Below are 22,233 nucleotides of genomic sequence, written 5' to 3'. Positions count from 1 at the left end.
GGTAGTCATAGTGACGCTCAACATGCAAACAAGTCACCTTTTGAACAAGAGATAGAAAAAGTTCACGTCTGTCTTTGATACTCACATGCCCACGTTGACAGAGTTGTTCTATTCATTAAAATTGTTTGTCCCATTCACACTGGCCACTGAGGGATCCTCTCTGAACTCTGTGCTTGTTCTGTGTAAAAATGAGTTGTAAAGTGAAGACTGTGGATTCACCCACCACTTACACTGAACCTGCTTTCAGTCAATATGGACAGGAGTGACCAGTAACTCTCTCACTGCACATGTGAACATTGGAGTGTTGCATGGGAACACAAAAGTGCATTTTGGTGTTTTCCAGCCGATTTCAGTTGAAATGGTTTCATTCTGAACTGACACCTGCTTCACACTGTCTGAGGTGGTGGGCTTTGCTTCAGTCAAAAGTAACCAACACTTAGATTCATGTTTAACTCATCTAACAGTAATTACACTTGTAGCACTGCTATTTCAAGTAAAAGTTTATCTGTGAAACCACCTTCACACAGGAAACGTTGCTCTGTGCTCATCAGGTTCCAGACGTAGTTAACCAAACCTTCTCGCACCTCTCTGTCGCCTCAGCACTAATTCATTGTGGACTGGTGAAGAGGCGTGCTCTGAGAACGTCAAGATGATCTCAGGATGTGCACTTCATATATGTATTACACACACAAGTCATGAAACTGTTAATAAACTGAACATAATGTGGAGTATAAAAGTAAAACACACTGTAAATAGTTCAAATTCACAGATACAGATAAGATCACATCGTGTGTTGTAATCTCTCTCCACTTCATTCTGGGCTCATTAGCCAACTCCACACTGCACTGTGTTCTGGATAAAACTGCATGAAACTACAAGAGTATCAGCATCATGGTGGTTAAGCCTTAAAAGAATTAGATTTGAAATTGATTAAGGAAAAATGAAATGATGGAAAGAAATGTCAGGGACTTTGTAGCGTTTGTAGTCGACACACAAAAAACCTCAAACGTTGACGTTTGTTTCCCAGGTAGTTTGTGTCACATCATAATGTAGACTCTTCTGGAGGAAGATCATCTAAGTTGCTGTCGGCATTTTTAAAAAAGCGCTTGCAGAAAGCAGAGAGTAGAGACGGAAGAAGAGAAAGAGAGCGGCTGTGACTGTTAGACCTCTTCCTGTGGTTACATCACGTGGTTGAGGAGGGTTCAAAAGGAGACAGCTCCTTCTTCTTCTTCTTCATCCACTCCTTGGACAGAGAGAAGACACCTGTGAGGCTGCCGGACAATCGTCGACTTAAAACTGAGAAAAAAAACTGAAGGTTGAGGTAAAGTATGATGGAGGGATTGGTCTACTTAATGCTCAAATGGTTTGCGACGACATGGTAAAAACGACTGGATGCATTTTGTGTCAGATAGTGACAGATAATTCACTGTTAGAACTTTTCTTTAATTAACTGTATTTTTGTTTTTAAAATGTAACTTTTGGTCAAGTGACTTCTGTTCAGAAGTTCATTTGGAATTTCAATGAAAAAACATCGTACTTAAAACTAAAAACTCAAAGTTTTGCTGATATAATATTGTTATCATTTAAGCCTTAAATATGTCTTCTGGATCTTTGCATTTGTTCCAATTTAATTCTGAACTGTTAATACATGTCTGCTGTTATTCTTGGACTTATTTTACATGACTTTTGTAAGTACCAAGTTACTGCTCCGACAGAAAAGCTTACTCATGCCTGCCAAAATGGCTTCCTCAAGATAGCGCTTCCTCTGGCGACTTAGTTCTGACTTTTGCCTCAAAAACTGCAATGAGGGACAGTTTGAGACAGATTTTAGTCTCGAACAAAGATTGTTAATGGGCCTCACTCAAATTTGAACAGGTTGTGTGGAGAACTATGCATGCAAATGTTTCAAGATAAATCAGGAAGTGTGCATTTTCTGGTTTGACAAAAGCGAGGGCTGTTTTGAGCGCTGGGTGTGCATTGGGCTGTGAGGTTTCAGTTTGGTGTGCAAGTGTGTGTCTGGGTGGGGGGTTGGTGTTTGTGTGTGTGTGTGTGTGCAGCTGCAGACGCCGGCGCAGGTGCAGAAGAAGAGAGAAGTGGAAAAACGACAGAAGACGGAAGAAGAGCGGTGGATGTACAGTGCAGTCATCCATAAAGTAGAAAGCACTACTAAACTCCTTGCCACAGTGTAGTGTTTCCTACTTTATGGATGAGTGTACTGTTGGCTTCAGGGAGAGGAGAGGCCCGGCATGGCGCCCGCAACAGGAAGTCAGAAAAAGAGGAAGCTGCTTTGTCTCGCAAGGCTACGCATTACCCAGAGTGTTGCCCCAATCATTTCACATGGGCGGTGTGTGGCGCGGAGCAAAGCTCGCAACTCTTTCCTCCTTTTTATATTTTATCTGTTTTAATTTGAACATAAGATTTAATCATGTACATGTGATGTATAATCTGTATGACGTGAAATAAAGATGAAAATGAAAAAGTATCTTGTTTTAGGCTCAGTGTTTTCTGTGAAAATATACATACTTTATTCCTGTAAAAAGATCCATATTGAAAGAAACCATCACAATTTCAAGTCAACAAGTCCTCTGTGTACTACATCTTCAGTTAATGTTCCTCCATCGACACTGCCTGGACATGCAAAAGAAAAAGAAAACAACTGAAAAACAATATTAACAAAAATATTTACAGATGAACTTCCAAAAGGATAATAAAAACAGTAATATATAAAAAGGTCAATCTTCCACTGGTTTCAAACAATGAATGCAGGAAAGAAAAAAAAAAGTTCCCCGTGCTGTATGAAAATATACCACAAGTCCCAACACTGCTCATTATATACAGAAAGCTCCTACAGCTTCTTTCCCACTGCATCGACAATCTACAACTCACATATGTAGACACTGTCAGCCTAGAAAACAGAAATATGACAGTAACATAAATAAGGCCGAACATGGGTATAACATTGGTATGCATGCAGTCAATAAACGTCCTGTAAACAACATATTAAGACTAAACAAGGTCTTCTTGTAAGGCTAAATATGATCAGCTGAGCTAAATCACTACCTATGTGGGTCTAGGTCCTAACAGTGGAGCCGCCTACTCACTACACAGCAGGTAGAAGAATACTTGTGCATTTAAAGGCCGTCAAAGACAAGATCAGTACAAATATTCGCTGTACATTTCGGCAACTTTTTGAGCATCCACTCCCCCCTCCTCCCCTTAAAAGAAAATAAGAAAAATATAAATAAAACAGAATGTTACAGTACAGCCTCAGTCTTGCCTCTATCCCGGCTATATCACATCTAAAGTGTCTTTCGTCAATCTGCCCTCCCTTATCTTCTTGGCATCATCATGCTCCCTTTATTTAACACTGACAAACAATTAAAACATTCATGATATTAAAGAAAAAAAAAAAAACTGCCTCCAACTTTTGTAACTCCGTCTACCTGTGCGGGGTCAAGTCTGATCCACGCTTCAACCCCCACCCTGACACATCCCTCCAGCTTGGTCTTGCGTAGCTATGGTAACAGGCAAAGCACCTAAGAGTTTGGCATTTTCTGCAGTTTTTGACAGCCAGAGTCAACAGCGTGGCTCAGCGTGAATAAGAAACGACAAGTAAAAACCTGAGAAGTTACCTAACAGCCCTGTGCCACACACACACACACACACACACACACACATAAAGGATCCAATCAGTCTGAGCCAACAATCACTGCATGTATTGTGACTGAATACTAAGGCCTGGTCCACACATTCACATTAAAACTAAATACTTGTACTACATCTTCATTTAAGTAAAGCCGTCGCAAAGCATTAAAAGATAATCTGCTTTTGTTCTAGTACTGCAGTGCACAATTTGCTATATTGCTAAACTGGTATTATTTAGCTTTAAACAGTCCACAATGTTAGGATGCTAATGTGTGGAAACAAAAAAACAAAAAAAACAAATCACCACTATCTACACTGCATGGGCTGATAAAGATGTTAGAACACTGTTTAGCCTGTCTGACCCAATATTCACACACCACAAGTCATTATACTCCTAACATGGAGGCAAAAGAAAAGATACACAAACACCTTATTGCAGAGTCTATCACAGTACAGCAGCGCCACAAACCACCAGTGCCATGACTGAAAACTGCTCCGTTTCAATGTGTTTCTACCAAGTGTTGTTTGTGTTAGTTGGTAATAAATGCAGAGATAATGTTGCTACGTTCAAACCATGAATAATCCCACAGGTTGACTGACTGTATGTTTAGCATCACGCTGCTAACTGCTCTAATCTGAATATTCAGTCACGCTAGAATCTTTTCAGTATTGTGATTTCTGAGTATAAATTTGTCAGAGCTGCAACGATTGGTCGATTAATCAATTAGTCTGTGAGGGGTGCCTCCCCAGGGGGTGTGTGGGAAACAAATACAGGTTAAAAGAATGTTGTGGCAAGTGACAAGGGCTTGATGAGGGCATGCTCCCATCCAGTTATGGAAACTGAAGGCTCCATAACCCCCAAACAGATGTAAGACAAAGACTAGTAACAGGGGTGACAATCATATGACATTAATATTGCTCAATATTATTTTTTGCTTTGACAATTTTTTTTTGTTCAGACAAAAAAAATACTATTTTGGGGCAGGGTCGGGGTGTTAGTGGGGCCCAGTTGTCAGCTGTAGCACACAATGAACAGGGAAATGAACAGGGAGACAACAGGGGACACTAATGTTGATGACTGGGCAGTCAGAGTTGTATGTAATTGATCAAGAAAAAATTAAATGGTAGAAACTTTGATAAGAAAATGAATTATTTAAGGACTCAGTGTTTTGTGTTTTCAAATATTTGATGGATTTTACGTTCAAATGTGATGTTCAAGTTCATCTTCACTGTTTTTTTTTTAGACTGAAAGATTAATCGATTAGTAGCAGCCCTTTAATCGAACAGAGCAGCCTACTTATCACCTGATACTACATCATTCTGCAAACACAACAGGTCTCTCTCTCTCTCTTTCTCTCTCTCTCTCTCTCTCTCTCTCTCACACACACACACACACACACAGAAAAAAAGTGGTATGCAACATTTAGGCCAGTTGTAACTGTGGTCACAAACATTATGAATTCCCGTGTAAATGTCTGAGAAAGGCATCTGTTTTCAGTCTCACCAGTGGACTGGGCAGCTTCATCTATACACACACACACACACCCTCTGCATTCTTTCCATTTAACACTATGTTCCACTTCAACAAACAGTCATGACCCCCAAATGAATTAGATCTAAACTACACATATCAAAGTGGATCGTCACTGTCTCTGACAGCTGTGTATGACTAACCTCCTGCCCTGGTGTCACGTCATGCAATGTGGTGATGACTGGGGCAAGAGTCTGATACAAATAAATAACTTATTCTGTACAAAGCACTGTATAAATACTCATAAAGACAAGAAACACATGTGAGGGACTAGCAGACATATTTAAAATACATCCATTCAGGATGGGTAGTGCATTCTTTATAGTCACACAGAAGAGATAGACTGCAGCTTCTATTCGTTTGCTTCAAATAAATAAAGTGGCACCAGTACACGAGCTATAAAGCTAATATCTAATTAGCTGTGTCTGAGTTGGACTGAAGTCTGGAGCTGCTGTTCAACATCATTTTGTATCAGACTCATTGTTTTATATCAAGCATTAAAGCCTCTAATGAGTGGAAAATCTGCAAATGCTGAGATATTCAGGAAGAATCTAGAGAATATATTTGTGAGTCTGCACACTTCAACATGCACCTCTACATGCTCCTTTGACACTGTAAGCTGTATGTTGATGTTTGAGAGTACTCTATATTTAACAGCTGCTCTAGCAGTGCTCTAAGGCAAATGTATAATTACTAATGGTTAAATCATCAGTTATTAGATCTGATAGCCACTGACCACACCAACTACCAACTGAGACTAACAGTGAAGAAAGAAAAAGTGCTTTCAATGTGACGCAACTATCCTGAGTCAGATGTCCTGACTCATTCTTTCTTGCTGGATCCCAGCTTTTTGAACAGCTTCTTGCCTTTGGAGAAAAAGCCTTTCTTCTTCTTGCCTTGTGCAGAGCAGTCTGTCTGTGTCAGGCTGTCTGCTGGAAGAGGGGCTGGAGGGGAGAAGCAGGCCTCCGCTGCAGCTAGAGCAACAGCTGGACCTGGAGCAGGGTCCGGGTCTGAGGTGGGGCTTGCAGTGGGTGCCGGTTCGGGTGATAGGTCTGTGTGCTCTGTTAGGTCAGGGACAGGAGGTTCTGTTTGGGCGTGCAAAGATTCTTCTGGTGTTGAGTGTCCTGGATCTGGTTGCTCTGCAGAGGACGGCCCAGTATCCTTCAGGAGGTAAATTAACATTTTAGAATGAGCATGCCAAATATACAGCACTCTGTTTTTTATTAAATAATATCTAAAGCTTGGTTATGTTTAAAATTGTCATACAAATGGGAAACACTAAGATAGGACACACACAAAGGAGGAGGCTCTCAAACATTTTGACCTGTGTTTCAGTGAACTATGTCCAGAGGGAGGAGTGGGATCCTGTACGGAGGAGCAGCGTGGAACTACAGTTAAAGGTGAGAGGAGGTGGACATAAACATGGAGAGAACAGGGGACTCTAGTACTGATCACTGAGCGGCTATAGTTGTGTCTGAAAACACTTACGATCACGTCTCAAAGTGTACAGTTCGTTTCTGCTTCTGCACAAGGCCATGCAGGAAACAGTGGGGCAGAAGAAATGCCACAGGACAGAATTAAAGAAACAGAACAGAAACTGACTGAATGCAGACTGAAAAAAACAAACTTTTTGATGTATGTGATTTGTGAACATGACACATAATGTATGTGACTGCAGGTCAGGAGGTCGTCCACAGTTCCTCATACAGCAGTGTATGCTGAACAGACAGAAAAAGCAGAGCTACCTGTGATTCTTTCTTGGGTTCTGGTGCAGGCTGAGCAGAGACTAACTCTGCTGGAGCATCGTCTGGTAAGGCCTGCAGGAAGTTGGAGGGGACTAAGCCTCTGTGTCCATTCAAATCTCCCTGGATGATAAATCAGATACAAAGATGAGGCTGTAATTCAATGATTTATATACTGTATAACAAACAACTCAAAGACAAGCCATACTGAGTTGCTGAGACCTTTCACAGCTGCTGTTCTGAACACATATTACTTAATATTATTTCTACCACTATATGGAGTAATAATATTATATAACTACTTTATTGATTTGGTTGAGTATCTATATTACATTCATACATAGTATTGTATTATTACTGTCTCTTTAATATAGTATCATGTATATTGAATGTGTTGTTCATGCTAATACCTATATGCCCATACTGATATTAGAAGGATTTACACAATTCACTTAGAGAATGTAGTTATTGTATATCATTGTCATCTCTCTAATTTACTTCATTTTGTATGTTGTTTGTATTTAATTCATTCAGATGTTTCTTTTGTCTTTTCCTGTTGGTCTCTTGTGTTGATGTAATGTAGGAATCAGTAAAGTCTGATCTTAACGTGTTGATTTGTTTTGCTCTTGCACAAAGGAACTTATACATTTCATTTTCTCCGCAGTTTTAACAAGGATTACAGAATAAATACAAGATTTACTGGTTTTTATCAAGGAGGTGATGCACAGAAAACGTATTACAGCTGCTTAAAGATAAATAAACAGGCACTTACGTAGAAGAAACCATCTTCATCCATGTCACCAAACACATGTATGATGTCTCCTGCACTGAAGGTCAGCTCAGCCTGAACAGAGCCGTAACAAACAGGGCACATAATGAGCAAACACTACTTCTACACATAGAATATACCATGTTCTCTTGAATATATGTCTTTGTTATTATTATGCATGTTAAAGCCTGACCTCTATGTCAGTGTTGGGGGAGCTTTCTCGTGGGTCATAATCAAAGATGGCGACCATCCTGCGAGCTCCGGGGGCCGGGTTCCCCACAGCTGCTGCAGCAGCAGTCTGGCTGGGATCTGTCAGTCAAACAGAAAACAGCAAACAATTCACAGGTCTGACATATGTACAATTAGAGGAGCGAGACATCTCTGCAATCCCAGCTCATCAGCATGCAGCTCGTGGTGTCTGCATGTCTGACTCACTCAGCGTCATGCTAAGCTGAGGAAAAGTCACACCACCGCAGTCAAACACATCAAAATAAAGACAACAGGAGATTAACAGAGAGAGCTGGCTCTTTTATTTCACTTGTAGCTGCTTGAGCTGTACTGCTGTTTTGAAACCAAACAGAGAAAACATTTGTCATGGGATGAAGAGTGTACTCTTCCCAACACTGTTAGTGAAAATGAAGACAAATGAAATTATTTGATGATTAAATGATGCCACTTGAACTGTGGAATGAAAAGAGGAGTTAGCAGAAGGGACCGCTTGATATTTATAACTGGGGGTTAATGACAAGCTTAAGAACATAAGACATTAAAAGTTGAATTTATGATACTCTCAGCAATAATATTCTATTGTTTCTCTCTTATTTTAATCATTCCCACCCCAACAAAGGTGCGTCTTTCATTCTCTCCTTTATTGAGGATCTTTAAAAATTCAGTAAACCCCAAAATAATCAAACAGTCCCTAATGAAGATGGGTGACGGTGAGTCCTGATGTTGTCAGCAGCTAGAATACAGTCCTCATGTTTATAACCATTAAAAAAGAGATCACAAAATGCATAAAATATCAAGTAAACACATGCTGGCCTCCAGTGGACACTGGAATGGTCTTTTGATCATGCAGGTGCAAACAGAGAGGCAGGAGGTCAAAGGGCCGACTACAAACCTTGGCTGGAGGAGTCTACGCTCTCCTCCCAGAGTGCTGCAGACTCCACTGGAAGAGACGGGCGAGGGACAAGAGCATGAACACAATCGCAGAATGACAGGAGATGCAAATTACACCTCAAAAGCCAAAGTCTGAACTATAGTACGTCTCAGGCATCACACTGGAGTATGTAAAGTCACAGATGGAGATCAGAGGGGATGGATGCTTCAACAAGTGATTTTTTAGGTTTAGGTGATCATGTAATGCATTTGGGACAGAGCAGCAGAATACTGGCAAAATGACTCTCATTCTCATTTACAGAACAGAACATAGGACTTGCTGGAATTAGTTAGTTTGTTTGTGTTACTCTATGGTAATTTTAGTCACATTAAGGATCGGAATTCTTCTTCCGCCACTGAAAGTCACACAGTAACACAAACAAGCTAACAGATAGAGGCAGCGGTATTCCAGCTGATCACGTTTATTGCTCTGTAAAATTGCCATTTTTGATAATGGAGTTTGGTAGTGGTATTTAGCAATCTGTGCCTGTCAGTGGCAAAAACAAGCACTTATGTGGACTTACTTTAACATGGACCACTGTCCAGTGTATTACACTGCAGCAGCAGTTGCCAGGCTCATTGTTCTTCCTAAACACTGCACAGATTCCAAAGATGTTTGTCCCTATGAATCACTTACACCCAAGAACATGGAGAAATAAGGCCCAGGTTCATAAATCTCACAGGTATCCTTTAGAAAGTATACTGACAAACTGCCACATTCTGCTGCTATGCCTGCAGTGTATTACATTAATATCCAATGAAAGCTGACCAGAGTGACTCAGTACTCATGTATGTGCATTTTAATAGTTGTGAAGCTGTTGCACAGGTGTTATTAACAAAATCAAAATCATAAAACGTTAACCCATGGAAAGATGAAGTTACACTGACTATTAACACTAAGACAGAAAGTGCAACCCTAGGCTCCAATTATAGAATGTGAAAATACTGTAAAGGAGACCTACTCATAGTGGTAATATTTGTCCATAATGCAAAGAATCTAGTTTCATTACTACAGGAGCTGGCCTAAAAATCCCCCTCCCTGGTCGCTGAGTGAGAAGCAGCAACTGAAAGAGCAAAAGCTCAAGTGAAAGAGACAAAAAGAGAAGCAAACCAGAAAACCAGAGAGGAGAAGAAAGGAGGGAGGTGGGAAGCCGCAATCTGCAGCAAGACACACCTTTCTTGGATCGTCTCGGTTTCGGCGGTGGAACAGGGCGACGTGGAAGCTGTGCGTGTGTGCGAGTGCCTTTATGGAGTTTTAGAAAGGAAAATCAAAAGAAATAAAAAAAAAAAAACAAAAACAACAACAACAAAATGAAACCAAAGAAACACAGAGATGCAATTCTTGAGAGAAGCAGACCAGACAAAGTAGACAATGAAAAGCCAAGTGAAAAGCGATTTAAACATGACAACCAGCGAGCAGCAGACACAGCAGTGAGAACAAGTGGAAGTGAAAAGGTTAAACCATCTGCAAATACTGCTCCGGGTGGAGAGCAGGAAACAGAAGCAAAGTGTCTGCTTGATTTTACTGGGTGGTTCGTTACCAGTCACCACAGGCAAACACTTTGACTTTCCTATATTCTTTACACCTGCATGAAAACACACACAGTGACTGAGAATACGTAGATGGTTATGACTTTCCTAATAGCAACACAGTGAACAAGAGCAAAAATATGCAGCTGGATAATCTGTAAAATAAATCCACAATTCACAGCAGTAGATTCTGCTACACTTGTGCTGCTATTTTCACTTCCCACTTAAACATGAACAGCGGTGATATTATGAGTAAAACATTCAAATTAGCCTCAACAGTATGGTACAGAATGTCCAGATATACTCTTTTTCAGGTGTAACAGAACACATTTCATAGCAAACAACATAATGAGGCAGTATCTGGTCAAAACATCATCATGTGGTTGCCACATCTTTGACTGACAGTGTCACATACCTATCTTCTCCATTGAGGCCGCTGTGGACAAGAAGCCCTGCTGCAGTAGCTGCTGCCGGGTCTCCTCATCCTCCACCTGGATCTCAGACACCATGTTACATGGCACGTAGCCCAAACGACCACACGACTCCCCTTGGTAGAACCCATCTGCGTCTTTATCTCCGTAAACCTGAAAAGAGGAGTGTAAAAATGTACCAACCAAAACAGAATGAGGTAAAGCTTCTTTCAGACACTATTCTAACATGCCTGGCTTTGTGTTATTATTGAATTCATTCAAACATTGGTCAAAACTACATAAAAGTTCCATTAGAAGACCATCACATACACTTAATCTCTCTCTCTCAGTATGTACCTTGTGCATGTTGTGGTCTTTAATGTGAGATTATCATGGTTGCTACGAATGGAAAACCTGCATGATTGTTACTCCATGTTACTGCAGTAGTATCTGAGCAGTGAAGGACATACTTTGATGATCTGTCCTTCACTGAAGGGCAGCTCCTCCTCAGCAGCATCAGGATTGGGTGACATGGTGGCGGGATCATAAGGGAAGAGGGCCACAAAGATGCGTATATCACTTTCTCCTTTGATTTTTGGTGAATCAACACCACCTGCAGACACACACACACACACACACACACACACACACACACACACACACACACAAGATTGAGATAATTAAAAGATGCCTACAGCTGACTTAGATCAGAGCATTCAGAGTAATGATTATTAATCAACAGCAAATCAGCAACTATTCTAATAATCAAATAATCAATTTTGCTAAACAATAAATGTCAAATATTTGCTGGTTCCAGTTTCTAAAATGTGATGATTTCTGAATATTTCTGCATTTTGGACACTCACACAAAACAAGACGTTTAAATACGATGTTACACTGCTGTTGGAAAACAGGTATTTTTCACAACAGTTACATTTTATACACAAAAAACTGATTAATCAATAAAATAATGGGCAGATTCAAGGATAATGAAGAGTCATGAGCTGCAGCCCTAATTCATTCATTATTTACATCGATTTTTGTTTTCATGGAAATCATTTTATCTTCTTGCTGGCTGTTTTTATGCTTTGCTATGTGCTTTGTACACTTAGTTTTTTTATATTTTAAAAGCAATTCAGTATTACTACTATTTCAGTTTTTTCAATACAACAGTACCTTTGCAAAGAAGCCATGCATGGCTTGTAGTGAGTTCTGCAAAAAGTACAGCCAGCAGGCCCCTCCCCCACCGCCCACCAACTGTAGTGCTGCTATGAACAGTGTTTGCCCAGCACAGCCATGTCCTTAAAAGAGGTAATCAAGCTAAACCACTGATCCTAAGCTGTGTGAGCCGTTTGACAAACGTGCACTCGTTCATGATCTGCAGCAACCGAGCAACAGGGGAAACAGTGTTTGACCCACTCTCTCATTTAAATCTGAGAATGTTTCCCGACAACACAAACTGACATAAAAAAGAAAACTAGTATTATTACTAATATTATCAAAGGTGTTTTTAATACATTCTATGTCACAGATCATGCAAAGCAACCTTTACATTTGGCTTGTAGCACTGTCTACGGGAGAGCAGGCATGAGGCATTGACACCAGTGTGACTAATGACATTACAACTGTAGCCTGTTTGACAGCTAGAGACAAATTTGAAGAGCTGTAAGGAGACTTTAAGCTGCACTGAAGAGAAGTGTTCTCTATCTCATTATGGAGAATCAGCCCATCTGTGGCAAGAGTCATGGGCAGACAACTTGCACACTTTCACATCCTCACTGATTTTCTAGTAGATAGGACAGAAACTTCTCCCTGCTCCCTTCCTCTATCTGCATGCACGTGTACACTTAGGCACTTGTGTGTGTAATCAACTGTGCACCCACACACACGCCACAAAGGTTCATTAAATGAGTGTGCAGTCTGTGTCATAAGGACAAATGAGAAGAGAGGCGGTGAGTGAGGGAAGGTGTGGAGGGTGGAAGGGAAAGAGAGGGGCTTGTATAGGACTGCACACTGCAGTCTGGTTCTTTGCTTGCTAATTGAGGTTACTATTTTAATGTCTGTCACTTCCTCCTGTCATGACAAGCCACTTTGGGTTAAGCCGGTTCTCAGCTTAGCAGGCTCTCTCCCACTTCTCCACTGCAGCTACAGCACCTCCCTCCTCTCTGACCCCCCCACCCTTCCTACACAAGGTGCTAATCTGACTACCATCATGTGAGAGAGGGGGAGGCTTGCCAACAGAAAGCACAGGTGTATCAGCACTGCCTCATATGTTTCCACTGCATATCTTACTTAAGGGAGGGAAAGACACAAACGACAGAGGAAACAGGAAGATAAAAGAGGAAAGAGTCTGACCTTTGAGTTGCCTGGCCTGCAAGCACACTGGTTTAGAAGAGGGCTCAGCCTGCCCTCCCCACGATGAACCTGCTTCAGCTGGAGGGATTTGACCAGGCTCCTGCTCAACATAGAGAAAGGAAACAAGACAATAAGAAAAATATCTAACACAAGAGCACAATGACTACTGAGACAGCTCAGGGGACACAGAAAAAATGAACACCAACTGTAGCTTCCATACAATATTTCATAATTACTGCAGTAGAGGTCAAAACCACATCAAATACAGAAAACCCCAGGGTTTCAAATATTCTACTGTTTCAACATAAACATGTTCCTTTTTCCACTGTGGTAGTCTTAGCAGACAGAGACACCCACTGAAGCACATCCACTGTAAGCTAATGCAGGACAAGGCAACACTGACTAATTTGAGACAAGAACTGAGTAGTTTCCAAGGTGCAGGAGAAGGTGACAGCAGCAGGAATTAGTGCAGTCAGACAGAGGGAGAACAGATTCTGTTATGCTTCGGCCATGGCTAAGTTATGCAGATTAGAAGTTTGAAGCCAGGTGTAATGATGAACTGGTATAAATGTTGAACAGACACTGTCTAGCTGTGTCTTGGCAGCTCAAGTAACATGCTATTACTGAATAATGTACTGTAGGGTGCATGATTTGCAAAGCAAGGCTACCTGACCTCCCTCTGTCCACTGCAGTGATGGTGATGGTAAAGTAAGTTGTTGTCTACTGAGGTGTGGAGTTATGTGATCTCCACTAAAGGTTAGAGCCACACTGCTACAGGGCAGAGGGGCAGGCTGGGACAACACACCCATCGCAGCTGGCCTACAACAACATTTACCAGTGGATCAACCCTCATCCCTCGGCGGTGAAGAGGCCCACAGTGCTCCATCTGAGCCCCCTCCACCCACCACTCAGAGCTCATCTGCTCCACCACCAACTCCCCAGGGCCATAACCCACGTGCTCCTCATTATCATCGGTGCCGTACTCCACGTCGATCTCTACCCCACGACCAACAGGTGACCTCAGAGTCCGTACTGTTTTGCTGACTGGGTAGGGTCTTGGCGGGGTAGGGCCATGGCTGAGGTTGGCTGCTGTGGTGACAGCCATCTGACTCCTCAGCATGGCCTCCCTCCTAAGGCGGTCCCCTAGCCCTCTGAGCAGTACTCTCTCTCTGCTGTTGGGGGTCGAATGGGGAGGACAGCGGGCTGAGACCCGCCTGCTGATGGGACCCTCATATAAATTCACATCTTCCTCTTCAGGATAACTGATGGTGTCCACTGTGTCTGCGTAGTGCACCCTATGCTGTGTCTTAGGCTTGACCTGCAGGGGTCCATGTCTGGGTAAAGGCTCTTTGGTTAGGGATCTGGGATCCCTGTTGAAGTGGTGATGGTGAGGGGGAACGTGTAAGTGTGGGTTGGGGTGATGTTGGTGATGCTGGGGGAGATGATGGAGGCGTTCTGAGTCCCTGGGGTGAAGGTGGCTGGGCCTGGTCCGAGAGTGGCTGTGGTGGGTTAAAGGCTCTTCTTGACCGCTGTCCTCCTCCTCTGTGACCTCAGGAATACTGAACAGCTGCTTGCTGTGGTAGACCTGAGGGGGCAACTTAAGGATCCTCTCAAGAACCTCCTCATCACTGTCTGGAGGCTCCAACTTGCATGACTACAAGGGGCCACAGGTCAAAGCAAGCAAGAGTGGGTTGGTGAGGAAGGGATGGAATATTATATTGTTCAGTAAAAATAAGGGCAGAGCAGACAGAACACAGGACAACCCGGCCATGCAAAGGAAAGAGAAAAGAAAAAAACAAAAAAACAATCACAATCAAACACGATCAGCAATATGACAGCAGAAACAAGGTCACAAAATGAGAACTTAAGTTCGCAAGACAAAGTGAAATAAGCTTATTTCATTAAAAAAGCAGAACATGTAGTGCACTCATTCTTTTACCCTGTTAGCTCCGACTGTGTATCCCCTGGCCTGTGGTTCTCCAAGGTGGTCTGAGTAGAGGTCCTCCTCTTCCTCCTCCAGGATGTCAGACAAGTCTGATCGGCTGTTGTCTGCATGGTAGTCACTCTGGGGCTCCACAAGCCCTCTGCCATAACTCTGTGAAAAGATACATAGACACTCTGAATCAAACCATCCAGCATGAGTTTATTTTGATCTTAGTTTTAAATTCTTAATTGTCATTGCCTTTGTTTAATGAGTATATCACTACACAATCTATACTAAAACTCAGCTTTACCTACAATACATACTACATTTATTTTTTAGTGAAGAGTCAACCATTTCAAAGAGTAGGGGAGTGTCAGTTCTGACCTGCTGCCTCCTGCTGTACGCTGGCTCTTGGTCCTGTCTCAAGAACTCTTCGATGGACACCAGGCGGGTGTTCTCTTGTTCATCCTCCACCTCCGACTCCAGAGGTGAAGTGCTGGGGGGTCGGAGGAGGTTAATGTCCTGAGGGTTAAGGAGGTCCGCGATTGGGGCTTTCGGTGGGGTGGGGATGCGCTCAGGGGTTCCGAGCTTGGCACTGGGGTCCTCGATGAACTCTGTGATGGACGGGAAAGGACGTATCGTTCCGGGGCTGTCGGTGTCTCTGCGCTGCTCCAACACTGCTGTTGCTGCCGATACTGGTGCCTGTGCAGATGCTGGTGCTGCTATTGGAGATGGCTGAGGTGCTGAAGTGGTGGGGGAGGTCACATTAACCTAAAGATGAGAAAGAGTCAATTAAGTTTATTCTTCTAAATAAATTTAAAAAGTTGTGGAGGATGGCAGAGTGAGGATTACCACTGGATTGATGGCAGGGGGTTCTGGTAATGAGGCCCCACACACAGCCAAGGCAGCAGCGGATGAGGGGTTGGCCCATGCCTTCACATATGAGGCAGATAAGAGAAGATCTTCTGAGAGGAGAACATGAGGAGGGTTGGCAGCAGGCTCCACTGTGAGGCCAGTGTTGTGTGCGTCTGATGGCAAAGTGCTGGGCAGCATGGAGACTTTGGCAGCAGAGTTCATGTAAGATGGCGGTGAGGGCAGGCTACTGGGACCTACTGGGGCGCAGGGGAGGGGGGGTGGCACAACTGGGGCGGTGATAGCCGGGCCTGCCATGATGGCAGCCAGCTTGGAGGGCACATTGACTGGCAAAGAGTCACAGGACTCCCCGTGAGCTGACATGGTGCGGACAGTGAGCTCCTGAGCTGCCTGCAGGGACTGGATCTGAGAGGGGCCCAGCAGGGCACTGCCAGCTGTTGGGGAAGACACCTCCAGCACCTTGGATAGGAGAAGGACAGGTACATGTGTAAAATCCGATGTCACATTGACGTTATAAAACTCAACAACTTGCCAGCTTAGAAAAAACACACACACACACACACATACACACACAGACAGACAGACAGATATATCCTGAATTCTACAGTGCAGTGCTTGGTTGAAACTAATTTTAAACAAAAAATATTGGAAGTTTGTACCTTTTTCTTGTCAGCATATATCGTGTATCCAGTCACACGGACTCCGTTGGAGGTCCCGGCAGCATCTATAGTGACTGGCAGCCAGCTGATGAGGGCAATCCCTGGAGAGGGGCCGTGCTCCAGCTGTACATCCAGAGGAGCATCAGGGGGACCTGCAGGAATTGTAAGTATCACATCACAGCCAGCTGCATGATTTTATGTTAATATAGGAAGAAGTGAATTGTTCATACTGAAAATACAGTACTTGGGATGAGAGATGGTTATCACAAAGGGCACATGATTTTACTAAGACAGTTGCTCTCTAACACTCTACAGGGACAGTAAGAAATTTAGAAACCATATACCTGCATTCCCAGAGTGTGGGCATGAAACTTAAGCAAATGTGAATGATCATTTAGAGAAATACAACTTATATCTAATACATCTATGACACTGATCATTAATATGCATCTTACAAGCCTAAGGTTCAGTCATGAAAAACAAAATATTGTTGACTGGGAGAAGTAGAACAGCAATATGACGTCAAATGATGTTCAGGATTAAAAACTCAACAAAACAAACTAAAACTTCACACTGAGCTTCCTCATTTACTCTGAATTCCAATTCTTTGAGCCTCTCCCTGTACAGTCCTTCAATATCAGGAAAATATCAGCTAGCCTTGATACTTCTCTCTAATTTACGTCATCAGTAGGTGTAGTAGAGGATAGCATCTGACATGACAAATCAAGTCACCTATTTCCTTCTCTTTACAAGCAATGCATTCAGTGCCAAGGTCCTTTGATTATTTAATAAAGGAAATGCAATTGAGAGGCTCACAAAAGCAGCTCTCATGAATAAACTGATGTCCTTGTGTAGGAGGTAGAGAATCACCACTACTACACCATTAGACTAAACTTAATTTGCACTGCAAGATACAACACATTCAGTTACCATGCAGCTCTGATAAGTGGGCTGCTCTAATCCAAGGACTGTTGCCCAGAAGATATTATGTGAGGAGCTGGACAGAAGCAGCTGCGGACAGTAGGCGATGTCTGGCTATGGGAGGGGTCAAGACAAGTCCCTGACATCAATCGAGGATGTAACTTCCTCAACAATCCCTAATGTGTGTCACATACTAACAGGACTGCTGTCTATAAAATGTCTGTCACCAACATGACAGGCACTAGAGCGTAAGTATATTGTTCATCATATTATCTACACAAAGGTTTGGTAAGCTTCTGATCCATATCTTGGGCCTCTTTCTTACACACACACACACACACACACACAAACATCAGAGATTATAGACAAGAATGACTTAAATGCAGTAGTTAATGTAATGATGTTAATGATGAATGCTGAAAACACACATGCATTTAATCAATAGTTTTTTAGGCCATTCTATTCTTTTTCTCTGTAGTAAATATGTTTGAATCACAAAGTCCTATAGTGTTAATGTACTTCCAGATTACAACACTGATGTGTTGTGAGGGCAAAATATGTGTATCTGAATTACCTAAGGGTGTCAGCCATTTGCACAGAGCCACAGTATCACACTGCAATTATCATTTAGTAAAGGTGTTCAAAATCTTTGACCAGGATCAAACACCGAAGCCAGACTGAGCCTTGCATACTAATCCAACTTAAATGTTTCATTTAATTTTGAATGGGGATAAATAGCCTGATTGATTCATGATCCATAGACTGTGTAAGTGTAGTTCTTCAGAGAACATCTGATATTAGAGAAAATACAAAATCCTGACCTGCCATCAGTGTGGTGAAGGTGATTGTAGTGCTTCGGTGTTCACGTCGCTCCACAGGTAACTCCCATGGTGTGCGGTGCGGCCGTGCCTCCACTTTGACTGTGTACTGCAGGCTGGGCAAGAGGTTATTGAGGCACAGCGAGTAGCAGCCAGCCTTCACCAGCTCACACTCCTCCTCATTCAAGGACACAATGTGCACATAGTTACTGTTGCTGGGCAGCCAGGTCAGGTTGGCAGAGGTGGCGGTGATCCTCTCCACACGCAGCTGCGTGGGTGCCACACAAACATCCCGACCGACCAGCATGCTGCAGCGCAGCTGGTCTGAGAGGCCCTTCTCTGTCAGGCTCTGCACTGAAACACGGTAGGCCTTGAGGTTTATGTCTAGCCGCTCCAGCACCGCTTTGGTCTGGGCACCGAAGGGCACATTCAACCGTAGCTCCTGGTCCACGTACACATTATAGCTCCACACATTGCCCCACCCAGCCGGCACCAGCGGAGGATCCCAGCCAATGATGATGCTCTTGGCAAGCTGCTTGATGAGGGTGAGCTTACGTGGGTAAGGCACAATGTCCACTCCCACCTCCTCCAAATCCAAGTCCAGGCCGTTGGTGAGGGGGGCTGGGACAGCCAAGGCCGATGCTGAATCTGAAGGGGCTGAGGCAGGGCCAGAGGCAGCAGAGGCCTCTGTCCTTTCTGAGGCGCTGACGCCCATGTGGAGGTGATGCTGGTGGCTGGCACTGTGCAGGCTGCTGTCTAGTAGGGAGTTATGGGACATGTCCCCTGTCTCTGGATGGTGAGTGCTCATGACGTCATCGTCCGATACACGTTCCACAAAGTTTGAGGGGACCAGCCCTCTCCGTCCGTCCATCAGCTCACCTGAAAGGAACCACAGTAAAATACTGAATACCATGCACACACAGGAACATGAAAATACAGATAAAAGAAACTGTGCTTAGGACTTACCTTCATAGAAGCCATCATCATCCATATCTCCATACACATAGATATATTCTCCAGCAGTGAGTGGAAGCTCCACTTCAGGGTTGTCGTTTGGACCATCATAAGGATTATAGCTGTTGAAGTATTTTTGCCAAGAAGTTAGTTTCATCACATACGAACAAATTGTTGATGTAGTAAGCTGTCTTCTGCATTAGTATAATAATTACCTATATCTTGCAATGAAAACCTGAAGCTTTGCTGCTCCTCTGCTGGCTGTGTAAGGTGCCGGGGCCACGTCAATGTCTAACTCCTCTACTTCACTGGCGGTATCCACCTGTGGACACCACAAACAGATAGTGAATCACTGGGACATTTAGTCAATTCAAAAACTGCCTGCATTAATGTCAGAAAAAATACATAAAAATGGGGAAAAAGGAAATAAAATTAATCATATAAATTATAATTCTCAACACTGAAACCTGCCTCTACTAGTACTATCAAAGTTGTTATTAGATGACTGTACATTTTATACATATGAAAACTGTTATCTTGAAAGGCCATGAGGTAAAGGCCATGACTGTTTGGAAATGACTGTAGAGGAAATCATTATGTTTGACTGTAAATTATTTTCTTCATTTTTTATTTGAGCACAAGCAGGAAGAAAAATCTGATTTAAGTATAGATAGTATTTATCATTTTCTGGTAAATCTATTCACTGTAAATACATGACTGTTAACATGAAAATACAATATTATTATTATTTGGTCACTGTTGCTGGCAGTATCACCATGATACCATACTTTAATTTCCATTCATCACACACAATACAATAGGCAAGATTGCATATTTATAGCTCCCTGGGAAAACCTTTTTAAGGATAATCACTTACAACTACTACTGTAACCTTCATAATCCACAGTGGCCACTGGATTATCTCACTAGATATGAGCTTTATTGAACTGTGCGCAGATGAGTAACAAGATGAAAAGACCACCAAGCTGGTGGTGTCTGGCCTGCAAGACCAGACATTGACTCTCTGGGGACATGGCCCAAGAAAAATACTAAATCGTGGCAGCAGATCCAAATTATTTCTCTTATGTATGAGCTGAGGGAGCTCAAGAGTATTTAGCTACAGTCTGTACTCGCGTGAGATGACAGAGGTTAAGGAGGGCTTTTTAATCCATTAAATCCACACAATGAATGTGCTCGTGTATAGCTGTCTTGGTAATCTTGATGAGCGATCTGCCTGTCTATGGAGAGACAAAGAAAGCAGAAATGTTGCAAGAGGAGCCCTACACAGTGACATAACCTGGATGAGCATCAAGAAACTAAAGGAGCATTTTCAAAAACGTGCAACCAACCACAGTGACAACACTCATCAACCCATCAAATGTAGGTCAGGAGAAAACCATGTTGGCTAACAGATATTAAGGGGTTCTGGCAACTGTCAAATGTAGTAGCACTATTAGTTTGGGTTTTAAAAAGTTAATTTGAAGTCATGCTTACAAACTGTATCAGCTGGTGAGAGGTGACCTCTGTTTTTGCCCAGAATAACCAGCACTGCTTCACTACTGTCCATGTAAAGTGTACACTGACTAATAACTGCATTCAATGTAAGTAATTTCAACCAAAAGCAGTAGAAGTAACCACATTTAATAATCACAATCAGTGAAGTACAAACATTATTACTGCATTGTAATAAAGTATAATAATATAATATAATATAATATAATTTTCCAGCAGGAAATAACCACTTGGATTTCTGTATGAGCAATACTACTGAACCAGTTTCTGCTTTAAGGGAGCTCACAGTTCTGGTTAAAAACTAAAACTGTCATTTGTGTGTTTTACTGTGGGTTTATCTGCTTTCTGTATAATGTATATATCATCATATAACATCATCATGCTCAGTGACTGCAACTTAAAGTCTTTTGGCTAAATCCGACTACAAATGTCAGATAATGTGTGTTGCCACTCATAAACAATAACACCCCCCGGGAATTCTGACATGAATAACAGGAGATGCAGTGTATATTCTCAGAGTTGTACCTCATGTGTTGGGCTTGATTTGTGTGGACTGAGGTGGGTGTCAGACTTTGGGGTGAGGTGTGTGGTCTCTGACTTGCTGGAAGAAGAGCCTGACTTGCTGACGCTGATGGTGGGCAGCTCTCGGTGCTTGGTGACAGGCGAGCGCTCCACCCTGGATAACCCTGCAGCATGGGGGGTGGCCCCCATTCGCAGTGCAGCGGCCACATCTAGCAGGAGAGCAAGAGGAAGAGGATAATACATAATCCATGACTTTAATAGACACCTCCAGCCCTCTCACTGGTTAACCTGGTTGAATCCGTGAGCAACTAGGTGGGTGAGGTCACTGGTTTTACATGCAGGAGGCTCAAGGTTGAACCTGGCTGATTAAACAGTGGAGGAAAAAATCCTGTCTCCATCTGGCTGAGGTCGGAGGTCACACTACCTTGTGGTGTGTCACACCAACGCTGTTAAGGGGCTTAACTGGTTCCACAGTCCACAGACATTTCTCTGACTCTCATGTGATGGTGAGAATCACAGACAAACTCTGTTACAGTGTTGTACTGTGACGGTGTAGGTGAGATGACAGGTTAGAACATGCCGTGCTTTTGTGACGGTGCCCAACACATATCATGAGTAACGGAGACAGAGAGCGTACCGAGTGGATCATTACCCTCAGGGCAGGAGAGAGTGTCACCTCCCTCGAGACTCCAGAAGGCTATTTCACCCAGGGACACCATATCCCATGAGCCACCTGTGCAGTCTAAAACACATGAACAGTGTAGGAGAAAGAGGTTGGATACATTTGTGGGATACATACAGTAGGAAAGATTTGGACTAGGTTTGCACTGTTGTTGGGTTTAAGGCAGCTGTGGATGGGATTGAACTGAAGTGGATATTCTAAAATTCTATTCTAATATTCTATCTGCCT

General features: G+C 42.8%; 1 protein-coding gene across 9 annotated transcripts in view; it reads right to left on the bottom strand.

Annotated features, from left to right (window-relative positions):
* Positions 1-1,175: 1,175 nt before the first annotated feature.
* LOC108893640 (peripheral-type benzodiazepine receptor-associated protein 1) overlaps positions 1,176-22,233 on the bottom strand; it is a 61,684-nt gene continuing 40,626 nt past the window's right edge. For 4 of the 9 annotated variants that reach the window (XM_018691823.2, XM_018691826.2, XM_018691827.2 and 1 more), the window contains 19 exons: positions 21,961-22,065; positions 21,327-21,532; positions 19,505-19,611; positions 19,302-19,411; positions 18,339-19,214; positions 16,597-16,748; positions 15,917-16,396; positions 15,449-15,835; positions 15,080-15,235; positions 13,976-14,794; positions 13,141-13,240; positions 11,256-11,398; positions 10,791-10,959; positions 10,020-10,088; positions 8,808-8,855; positions 7,881-7,996; positions 7,691-7,762; positions 6,922-7,041; positions 1,176-6,337 (listed from right to left, as the gene is read on the bottom strand). In XM_018691823.2, the coding sequence (XP_018547339.1) occupies positions 5,999-6,337; positions 6,922-7,041; positions 7,691-7,762; positions 7,881-7,996; positions 8,808-8,855; positions 10,020-10,088; positions 10,791-10,959; positions 11,256-11,398; positions 13,141-13,240; positions 13,976-14,794; positions 15,080-15,235; positions 15,449-15,835; positions 15,917-16,396; positions 16,597-16,748; positions 18,339-19,214; positions 19,302-19,411; positions 19,505-19,611; positions 21,327-21,532; positions 21,961-22,065 (4,574 nt within the window). In that variant the 3' untranslated portion in view covers positions 1,176-5,998. The remainder of the gene's footprint in view (positions 6,338-6,921; positions 7,042-7,690; positions 7,763-7,880; positions 7,997-8,807; positions 8,856-10,019; positions 10,089-10,790; positions 10,960-11,255; positions 11,399-13,140; positions 13,241-13,975; positions 14,795-15,079; positions 15,236-15,448; positions 15,836-15,916; positions 16,397-16,596; positions 16,749-18,338; positions 19,215-19,301; positions 19,412-19,504; positions 19,612-21,326; positions 21,533-21,960; positions 22,066-22,233) is intronic. The other 5 variants (XM_018691831.2, XM_018691828.2, XM_018691829.2 and 2 more) reach the window with 5 other exon arrangements.

The sequence above is a fragment of the Lates calcarifer genome, linkage group LG20 (genome assembly GCF_001640805.2).
Source record: "Lates calcarifer isolate ASB-BC8 linkage group LG20, TLL_Latcal_v3, whole genome shotgun sequence".
NCBI lineage: Eukaryota > Metazoa > Chordata > Actinopteri > Centropomidae > Lates > Lates calcarifer.
The sequence above is the reverse complement of the archived record's forward strand: the minus strand, read 5'-3'. Positions and strand labels throughout refer to the sequence as shown.